General features: G+C 35.5%; 1 protein-coding gene and 1 pseudogene across 8 annotated transcripts in view; both read left to right on the forward strand.

Moving 5' to 3' along the window:
- The window catches only part of LOC109098989 (protocadherin alpha-C2-like), a 69,626-nt gene extending 65,323 nt beyond the window's left edge, over positions 1-4,303 (forward strand). For all 8 annotated transcript variants that reach the window (XM_042732406.1, XM_042732408.1, XM_042732411.1 and 5 more), the window contains one exon: positions 3,539-4,303. In XM_042732406.1, the coding sequence (XP_042588340.1) occupies positions 3,539-3,849 (311 nt within the window). In that variant the 3' untranslated portion in view covers positions 3,850-4,303. The remainder of the gene's footprint in view (positions 1-3,538) is intronic.
- A 4,394-nt stretch (positions 4,304-8,697) lies between these two features.
- On the forward strand, positions 8,698-11,379 carry LOC109108058 (annotated as a pseudogene).
- Positions 11,380-11,471: the final 92 nt, after the last annotated feature.

An 11,471-nucleotide genomic window follows, 5' to 3' on the forward strand; every position in this document is an offset into this window, starting at 1 on the left:
TAATGTTGTGTTATTGAGGCAACGCAGGTGTGTTGTGTAAGCGCTGGTTTAGTGCTTGTAAATTACAACACGGTTGAGGTCATGGGAACAGGAGGAATGGAAAAGAGGCCAAGCAGGAAAATGAGACACAGATTAATATGAGAGATATATGAGGATACTATACTGTGATTCATTTAAAAGATAAAGCATGTGGGATGCAGAGAGACGGCGAGTAATAGAGAAGGAAAGGGATGATAGAATGAGAGTGATGCTGGAAGAGACGAGCAGGTATGCGGGGGTTGGAGATGAACAGAGGTTCAGGATTGGCAGACCCCTCCGGTGGTCTTGTTGCTAGGAAACACTGCGTGACTTGTTGCCAGGCAACAACAATGAATCTTAGATACTGCAGCAGGAGCAGCTTGGAGTGGGCGAGCAGGGGGTGGGGGAGGAGGTTTCCACGGCAACCAATCATACTCAAAATGGAAGAACGAGCAAGGTAGGAGAGATAGAAACATCACAGGAAAAAATAAAGACCGGAGGCCTGAAAGGACCAGAAATAGTACAAAAAGTAGCACATGTGCATCTAACACATAAATGCATAGTAGATCAAGTATTTGTCTTTAAATGCACACATTTATCTGGCTCCACTGATATAGCAAAGCAATATGTAATGTTGCTCTATATTGTGGCTGTTATCATTATTAATATTAACATTTTACTAAAATTATGACAACAGATCAAGATTTTACCGACAGTTTGAGGATCTAGTGGAGTTACGGGGGTTTAATCACAAGCTCTTTTTATTACTTTTCATTGGATGATTTTTTGTAAAACCCACCGACAAACATAAAGGGTGACCAATAGCATTGATTTATGGAAAAAAAGAAGATTAAATAAAAATGATTAATGAAATTTTATATTATTTAAAAGGAAAAATAATAATTTTGGACATTTGGACACTAAGGCTAAACCACAGAACAACATTATCTAATGGCCTTAATACCCTCTTTAGGCACAATTAAGGCAAAGAAAATCATCAAACTAAAATCAAGACAGCATTAATGTGATAAGCTCTATGATAAGCATAATTTTAATTTCTGGAATAAAATTAATTTGGCATAAATTCTGAGTTTCAGAGTGATACAACTATCCTGAGAAAAAAAAAAGGAAAGGATGAAATAATAACTAAACTTCTTTACTGTTTATTAATAGTTGAAAAACGTTAGCAGAATTGAAGTCATGTGGTGCAACCAACAATATTATTTTTGACTTTTATTTTTAGAGACATTAAATGGAAAATGGTAAAAAAAAATTGAACCATATGAAAAAAAAAATACAAAAGTATAATAATTTATTGAAAAATAAATGTAAAAAATGCACTTCAAACATACAGACACCTTCTGTGATAAACATGTTTTTAATTTCAGTAATAAAATAAATTTGGAATAAAGGCAGAGTGTCAATGTGACAAATATCCTGTTATCATACTAAAAAGAGCTTTATTAAATGAATAAAATTCTTAAAAAGAAAACCTAACTAACAAAACTATTTTGGCACAGTGTTTTATTTTATTTCTTTAGGGAATAATTTTTTATTTATTTATTTATTTATTTATTTTTTATTCAAGATAACTGCTTCATTAACAGTTGAAAAACATTTGCAGAATCAAAGTCATGTGGTGCAACCAACAAATGGAAATATAAAGAAGAAGAAAAATGTTTACTTACTTTTACTAGTTCTATTTTGCGTTTATTTTTAGAGTCATAAACTTAAAAGTTATTGAAAATTGTGGGCTACTTTTTCAAAACGTGCAAAAATTAATACAAATAGTACATTTTTAAGAACTTAGCACATGTAAAAACTTAGACTTTTAGACTGTTTCTTCCAGCTCCAGTCTGCTGATCTTCTCTTTAGTCTCATGAGGACAAAAACTAGTCTGAGGTGCAGGTCAGCTGAGCAGGGGTGCATTTCCCAAAAGCAACTATGGTCGCATGTCCGTCGTTACCAATAGATTTCAATGGAATTAACTACCATGGTTAGCTAATGATGCTTTTGGGAAATGCACCCCTGCTCAGCTGACCTGCTCTGACATGAAACTTAACACACAGACACACACATGCACTGATATTGCTGCAATAATGAAAGCCGCAGGGAGATGGAGTGAGGTGTGACTAACTCATGAACACATGAGTTACTCTCTCACTAGAGATCTGACCACTGCTACCACTCTGAACCACAATTTCTGACCTTCTCAGCCAAATGTGATCTGTCAAGCCCAGGGGGCGACACACAGTGCTTCTGTGAATGTGTGCATGTAAACACTCCCTCACTGACTCTTTTCTGTACCATCTGTGTACCATGACTGTTCTGTATGGACGGAGAGGTGGTATATTTTTAGGATGTTCAAGATTATACATAATAGATCAGTAGACACATAAAAAATATTAATGGCAGGATTTGACGTGTCTAAATTTAGACATGTGCCTGAAACTGAGCAGGAGAAGGATTCCCAATTTAGTCTAGTTGTTGCGCACACACATAGACGCACAATTCACGCATGCAGATTTATTTAAGCCGAGGAAAGAATATCAAAATGGATAATCCCTGCTAGGTTTTGCATTTATTGAAATAAGCCGTGCGGTACTGTCATAGTAAACGTACAGATCAAAAACAAATAGAATTGCATTTCAGGGCCATGGTGAGATCTAAATAAAACACAGAAATGAAAGTAGGTCATAGAGTAACTGGTGTGGCAAAGAGCCCTGTTTCTGTAGGGAAAGTAGTACATAAGTCTCTCACTCCAGACTCAGGTCTCTGTCCCTGTTGGGGTAGTGCACTTTCAAACATGAACATTGTATGAAAGTGCACTCCAGAGTGATCCAGTGTCCCTCTCTGTGTGTATTACTTGTAGGTTTAGACCAATGTTAAATAAAGAAAACCAACCTGCTTCCCCAATCAGGGTTTTAGTTCAAATACTTTTTGCCATACATCTCTAGAGAGAAAGATATTATATTATATTATATTATATTATATTATATTTATATTATATTATATTATATTATATTATATTATATTATATTATATTATATTATATTATTATAAAACACACGTGCCAAGAAATAAAATGATTTTTTAAGAAAAGTTTAAATGCAGAGACTTGTGTTGTGTTGTGTAACCATCAAGTTAAAGTGAATAAGATTAATTCATTCCTTCATTCATGCATTTATTTATTTATTTATTTACGTCATGAATTATTAATAATAAATAAATTATTCATAAAGAGTTTTTGGGGAGTCACACCATATTACATTTTACAACCGCAATTAACCCTGCCCTGACTTTCATTCTTTAATAAGATTTTTTGGATTGTTGTAATATCAGGATTGTTGTAATAAAAGTTCTCTCTCCATTTCTGTCTCCCCAAATATATAAAAAATTTAGGGCTTTTATTTTTGACTTTTTTAAACATGACTTTTGAGCCATTAGGTAATGCAGTATCTTGGTTTATATGAGGAAAGTATAATGACACAGTCTAATCATTGTAATTCTTCTCACTCAGATGGGGAGGGAGAGGGACAGCTGTCCCCTCCTGTTGGAGCTGGAATCAACAGTAACAGCTGGAGCTTCCGCTACGGTGCAGGCCCCGGCTACGGTCCTCCACAAGCCCTGAAGCCAGGAGAGATCCCCCCTGAAGCCTTCATTATTCCCGGTGCTCCTGCCATCATCTCCATTCGGCAGGACCCAGGTGCCGTTGATGATAAGGGCGAGTTCATCACCTTCGGAAAGAAAGAGGAGTCTAAGAAGAAGAAAAAGAAGAAGAAGGAAAAGAAGGACAAGAAGGATAAAGGAAAAGATGATGGCGAGGAGTAACAAATAACGTCCCACAACAATATTACAGCTATCAGCTTATGTTTGTAGCAAATGCTGACAGAAAGAGAAAACCAAAAATACTGAAAATGTAAAGAGAAAAGTTCCTTCTATATACCTTATTTACCAATTCCAGTTGAAGAAAGAAGAGAAATTACAAATTAACATGTGAACCTGTGACTCTGATTGGCTATTTTTCTAGTTCTGGTGCAGAAATTAATCAGCGATGTCCAAGCCCACTCGCACCTTGCAAATGACATTTTCAACCATGATGAGGGAAGTCCCTCACCTCTTTTAAAAGGATCAAATTAATCCAGTTAAACTGGATATGAACTCATGCCATACCAAGAGTTTTATCTAACTCCATCCCTGCCTTCCTCCCTCAATGTCAAATGGGGAAGAAACAACCACCCCTGGCTCTGTCTCACTCCTTGATCTGCTGGAAACAAAACTTTATCAGAAAGACCAGTGTCTGATTTCTAGAGCAGATAAAAAAATAAACGCCTACAGAGATGGGAATGTAGCAGCGAAATCACTTGCTTTACACTCACAAAAATGTCCTAGAACAGGGCACAGAGATCTCTAACGCTTCTGTCCTGCTCCCAAAGTAATGCTAAAATCTCAGAATGATGCTTTACTCAGTATATTTTCTAAGAGCAAGTAAATCTCATTTCATACAGTACAAAATCATGCACACCCATGATTTGTATGAATACAAAACACAAATTGATGTGCGTTCTTGCTCTCTAATGCATAACACACTATGAACAGGTTGTCCACATGCTGTACACCTAAAATCCCCACAGGACTGAAGCACAACAGCTTCTCGATAGTCTGTAAAATAGTAGAATGAATGCTTGTGGCTTCATTTCAAAACACACCCACTTCCTTTGCTGCTGTTTTGAATGTTTGATAGATATCATCCCACTTCCTGACAGCTTTATGTCTTAGTCCAGCTACTTGCCCTTAGCTACTGCTTGTAACTTTTGCATATCTGATGTTACCAACCTCCCTTTATCTGGTGTGCATTGCTGGACCAATGTCAGTACTGCCCCCTGGTGGCTTGTATTGTACAATGTGACAAGAAAGAGCAGAAAATCAAGTTAATATTATTGTCACTTCTGCTGGAAACTAAGCACAGGTACTGGCCCCTACATGCATAAACACACACACACAATCAAGACACACCAGTGTTTATGCTCTCACAGCAGTTGAACCACCATGGACTATGCAGCCATGATTATGGACATGTTTAACTACAGCATATGGTGCTTTCTAGGGCAAAAATAGAAGTTGAGTGGAGATTAGACTAAGACCACAGTGGTTGGCAGTATAGAGTTTTTCTACTGTATATAATCAATGATGAGATATAGCTTCATGACAGTTCCATAGTTGTTGATTAAAATTTTGTAAATAATGGGAATGTTTTCTTAACATTCAGACATCATGCTTAAATTTTCTGTTTTTAAAAGGGAGCACATCTCTCCTTTCTTTCCCTTCTAAGTCTGTAGAGATACTGTTCAGTAAAGGAGAGATGTTCGTACTGCTTTGAGACCGTATAATCACAAAGAACACACATACACACACACACACACACACACACACACACACACACACACACACACACACACACACACACTTGAGTCTCTTTCAGGTGTGGGTTAGTGCTGTCAGATCACCAAGTGACTGTTTTGCATGTTAAACGCAATTAAACAGAAATTATATATAGATATAAATTAACAGATATGTTTTTCATAATTATCATTTTTTCTCATTTATGATGAAAATTGAGATGTGTATCGTCTCTGCTGAAGTATGTAGACATTAATCAAATTATTCAAACACAAACATACACTGATTACATACATGCATAGAGTGCAAAAAGAAGACACCGAAACGATGTCGGCTCTGTGGCGATCAACGTTAACATTAACATTCTAGCTATATGTAATGCTGTAGTGTTTTGGTCTAAATTGTTTTTTTTTTTTGTTTTTTTGTTTTCTTACAACCTTATGATTTTTGCAAATTGAAAGGATCAATCCTTCATTTTGTGCTAGGTTTTGAAATCAATAAGACTGTAATGTGAGCCAGTTCATACTTCCCTATGGTATAAACCTCTCCCTTAAAAAATAAAAAATAAAAATAAAAATAAATAAAAAATAAAAAAGAAAGAAAAAAAAAGAAAAAATGATAAAACAGGAAATAAAAAGGTCTATGTATTCTGCTTGTGTGTAGTAATTATATATCAATTCATCCAGTGCCTAAGTGGCACTATGTTTTTGACTTTGACAGTGCAAATCTGTTGGACAATTTTTTTGTACATCTGGTCATCTGTGTAATGGTGTTTATTATTTTATATTACTTTCTGAAATCTGGTAATGTGTTTTGTTTATAAATCACAAATAAAGTTTTCTTTCATAACTATTGGAGATTTATCTGTGGTTTATATTTGGCCTGTCTCTATTGTTAGTAAACAGCATTGGCCTGAATAATAGTCTATATTAAATATTTGTTCATCTTCTGCACTAAAAATAATTACCCCACATGCATTTTATTTTAAACATGGGATGTGCTAACCTAACACTTTTTTTACCAGCTGGATATTTGTCATTAAACTGGTTCCCAGCTTACAGTGGCAGGCCATGTGGTAACTTGACTGAGCTTTCTATTTCAAGATTTTCAGTGACTATACAAAAACTTCAAAGAAGGTGGACCTGAAAGTTTTACTTGCACAAATCATAAATCTTCTGAAACAAACCGATATTATTGTTCTCCAAGTAATGAAATATATGGATTAAATTAAGTTCTCGTGTTTTGGTCGGAAATTATTTGAAGTAAATCGAAATGCAAATTTGAACGGTTGAACTTTGAATGTAAAAATGATAAAATAGTGGAGTATAATAATGTATGCCTCATAACGGCATATTTCGGGTAGCATTTGATTTTTCTGCAACATTCTGACGTATTATTTACGTTTGGTGAACACATACACAAAGGCGAGGCATTGAACTTGGAAACTTTCTATTTAAATGTACATTAGATGAAGGCTGCTGACTGTTACGCAGGATACCAAATGTGTGCAGTTCAAGTTCAGTACAGTAGAAATAGGCTGTTTCTTTTCCATTTTATCAGTTAACGAATGTAGTGCATTGACTTCTCTATCAGTTGACCTTTTATTGTTGTTTCTATTTTACATTTACATTTATATTTAGTCATTTAGCAGACGCTTTTATCCAAAGCGACTTACAAATGAGGACAATGGAAGCAATCAAAATCAACAAAAGAGCAATGATATGCAAGTGCTATAACAAGTCTCTTTTAGCTTAATGCAATACACGTAGCAAGGTTTTTTAAATCATATAATAATTACAAATAAAACGAAACAAAAATAAATAAATAAATAAATAAATAAAAAGATAGAATAGGAAAAGAATAGAGCAAGCTAGTGTTCGAGGCCTTTTTTGCTTTTGTTAATTGTATAATAAATAAAAAAGAAAACATAGATAGAATACAAAAAGATTAGAGAAGCTATAGTGTTAATTTCTATTTGTATTTCCATTTTAGGCTTTACTGGTACTCTCTCTCTCTCTCTCTCTCTCAACTATGTATACTCTATTTTCTTAAAAAACAAACAAACAAACAAACAAACAAACAAAAAATATAATTTAATTTCAGTATACTGAATATGGAATATCTTTCCAAATCAAATTTCATTCAACGGACATTTTAGCCTGTATCTGAAGTTAGACTTTCTATTTCAGCTGCCTTGTTTCGCGACTTTACGGAGTGCGCTGTCCATGGTGCTGAAAACATGCGCCAGTTTGTGGCGTGTGTAGCTGACATGAACTACACCTATACATGAGCTAAAAATAATTATAAACAAATGACTCTTATTCCATATAAATGCTCACAAACAGTTTGAATTAAAACAAAGACTATAATCTCATAATAGTAGGGCCTACTTTTGGTTTATGTGGTTTATCCGCAGTGTGAACAAAAGCCCACGTTAATACTTTATGTATATTTAGGGTTTTGTATTAACCAGGGTCTTCTTTTATGAAAGAATACTACATCAGGTTTATCTGTGACATATCAGGTAAGAATAAAACTGTGGATTTAAACCTGCATTACCAATTAATTAAAAAAAAAAAATATATATATATATATATATATATACATACAAGTAAGGTTATTATATTTTTTATTTTTTAATATTACTATTTTTAATGTTTTTGAAAGAAGTTTCATCTGCTCATCAAGCCTGCATTTATTTGATCAAAAATACAGAAAAAACAGTAATATTGTGAAATATTATTACAACTTAAAATAATAGTTTTCTATTTGAATATACTTTAAAAAAATAATTTATTCCTGTGATGCAAAGCTGAATTTTCAGCATCATTACTCCAGCCTTCAGTGTCACATGTAACATCCAGTCTATCACATGATCATTTAGAAATCATTCTAATATTCTGATTTATTATGAGTGTTGGAAACAGTTCTGCTGTCTAATATATCTGATGAATAAAAGGTTAAAAAGAACTGCATTTATTCAAAATAAAAATAAAAATTCTAATTATATATATTTTAATAATATATTTTCTTTACTATCACTTTTTATCAATTTAACACATCCTTGCTGAATAAAAGTATTGATTTTATTTTAAAAAAAAAGAAAGAAAAAAAATACTGACCCCAAATTACTGACCAGTAGTGTATATTGTTATTACAAAATATTTATATTTTAAAAACATAGCTTCTTTTTTTTTATATATATATAATTTTTTTTTTTTTTTTTTTTTTTGGTAAACTCAATTCAACCACAGCGTCGCTGTTGACTAACTCTGCTGTTTTAGGGCATAAGAACACACCCATTGGTGCGGGAATCTTTCTGTTCTGTTAACATTTGTCCAAAAGAGCAATGCAGACGACGACGAAATAAATCGGTTGTTTGTGAACAGCGTTTCAAAACAACGCTTTACTTTATTACACCAAGAAAATATGGCGAAAATGTCTAAACTGCGTTTGGCCAAATGGCGATTATGGATAACATCGCTTCTCTTCTGAATTGCCGCTGCTGATGTTCGTTATTCTGTGCCGGAGGAAACAAAGACAAAATATGTTATTGGAAGTCTAAGTAAGGACCTTAATATGGATTCCGATCGCTTGAGGTTTCGCAAAGCCCGTTTGGATTACCAAGGGGATAAAATATATTATGAAGTAGACCTAGATTCTGGAAATCTTTTTGTTTCAGAAAGGATCAACCGAGAGATGCTGTGCGGAACGACCTCCTCCTGCCTCGTGCACTTTGAATTTATTCTTGAAAATCCTTTAGAGCTTCATAACATTGTTTTGGAGGTCCAGGATATCAATGGCAACCCTCCTGTTTTCCCTAAAGATTCAATTAAGCTAGAGATAAGCGAAGCAGCACCTACCGGAAGTAAATTACAAATAGCTTGTGCACGCGATTTGGATGTTGGAATAAATTCAGTCCAGACCTATATTCTTAGTTAAAACAAATATTTTGTCCTTGATACAAAATCAAATAAAGACAGGTATGTGGACATTGTTTTGAAAAACAGCCTGGATAGAGAGACAAAGGGAGAGCATTCCTTAATATTGTCTGCGGTGGATGGGGGAAATCCTCCGAAATCTGGAACTGTTGTTATTGAAGTGTTCGTGATAGACGTGAATGATAATGCACCAGTATTTTCGCAGCCTTTGTACAAAACTCGTTTATCCGAAAATGCAGCACTCGGAACGTCTGTCATCAGAATTGCTGCGACCGATGTTGATGAGGGCGCAAATGGACAAATAACGTATTATATCAATCACCTATCTGACAACACAAAAGAATTGTTTAAAATTGACGAAAATTATGGAGAAATATCTGTAATTGGACAGATGGACCACGACAAGTCCTCGTTGTACGAGATGGAAGTGCAGGCGGAGGACGGTGGAGGTCAGACAGGCCACTGTAAAGTTGTTATTGAAATAGATGACATAAATGATAACGCGCCTGTTATATCAGTAAAGTCTCTGAAAAAACAAATCCCAGAAAACATTCCACCTGGTTCAGAGATCGCTGTAATAAACGTGAAGGACCAAGATTCCGGTGAAAACAGCCGGGTTAGTTGCTCCATTTCTTCAAGTCTGCCATTTCAACTACAGCCGTACATCAAGTCTTATTTCATTATCACTACAACTCGTTCGCTTGATCGGGAGCAAATCGAAAATTATAATGTAACAATAACAGCAACGGATGGAGGTACACCCCCCTTATTCTCGAATCTAACTCTGAACATACAAGTTTCAGACATCAACGACAACTCCCCTACATTTGAGTTACAGACATATGCTGTTTATATAAGTGAAAATAACAAACCAGGCACTTCTGTTTGTTCTGTCAGTGCAAATGACCCAGACTGGAAACAGAACGGGACTGTACTGTACTCTCTGGTTCCCAGTGAAGTCAACGGGATCCCAGTGTCCTCATTTCTATCTATTAATGGAGATACAGGGGTGATTCATGCTGTAAGATCATTTGACTATGAGCAGTTCAGAAACTTCACTGCCAAAGCTGTTGCCAGAGACAATGGATCTCCACCGCTGAGCAGTAACGTGACTGTGAAAGTCTTCATAACAGATGAGAATGATAACTCTCCACAGATATTATACCCTGTTCCTGATGGAAAGTCTTTAATGACAGAAATGGTCCCTAAAGCGACTCTCTCAGGCTCTCTGGTGTCCAAGGTAATCGCTGTAGATGCTGACTCTGGACAGAATGCATGGCTGTCCTATCAGATTGTCAAATCTACTGATCCTGGACTTTTCTCCATTGGTCTCCATAGTGGAGACATCAAAACACAACGAGACATTTCTGAATCTGACAATATGAAGCAGAACCTTGTTATTTCAGTGAAGGACAACGGTCAGCCCTCTCTGTCTACAACCTGTGCTGTAAATTTACTCATTTCTGACAACCTTTCTGAAGTTCCTGAACTGAAAGATATGACTTATGAGGACAACAACTCTAAATTAACGTCATATTTGATCATTGCATTAGTTTGCGTGTCCACCTTCTTCCTGACGTTCATCATACTGATCGTGGCAGTGAAGTTTTGTCACAGGAGAAAGCCCAGACTGTTGTTTGATGGAGCAGTTGCTGTTCCCAGCGCCTATCTCCCTCCCAACTATGCTGAGGTGGATGGAGCAGGAACTCTCCGCAGCTCTTACAATTATGACGCGTATCTAACCACAGGCTCGCGCACCAGTGACTTTAAGTTTGTGAGCTCGTATAATGAAAACACACTTCCTGCTTGTGGAACTCTGATCAGAAGTGACATCGATTATAGTATGTTGCGCCTGTCTGACGAAGGAGAGTGTACAGAGGTAAATATCTGTTTTAATTCTTAAATATTGCCCGTCTGTGTTGTGACTCGGAAACACAGCTTAAAAAAAAAAAAAAAAACACGATGACGACGATGCCTCTTAAGTCCTTAAAATGCGTTCGAACTGATTCTATTTTGTCTTCATTTGATAATTTAATAGAAATTCTTTATTTTTCCAAATTCTAGAATGCATTCCCTCATTAGTCTGAGGAAAACCTTTACTAGTTGTATCTT

Source organism: Cyprinus carpio, chromosome B10 (genome assembly GCF_018340385.1).
Source record: "Cyprinus carpio isolate SPL01 chromosome B10, ASM1834038v1, whole genome shotgun sequence".
Taxonomy (NCBI): Eukaryota; Metazoa; Chordata; class Actinopteri; order Cypriniformes; family Cyprinidae; genus Cyprinus; species Cyprinus carpio.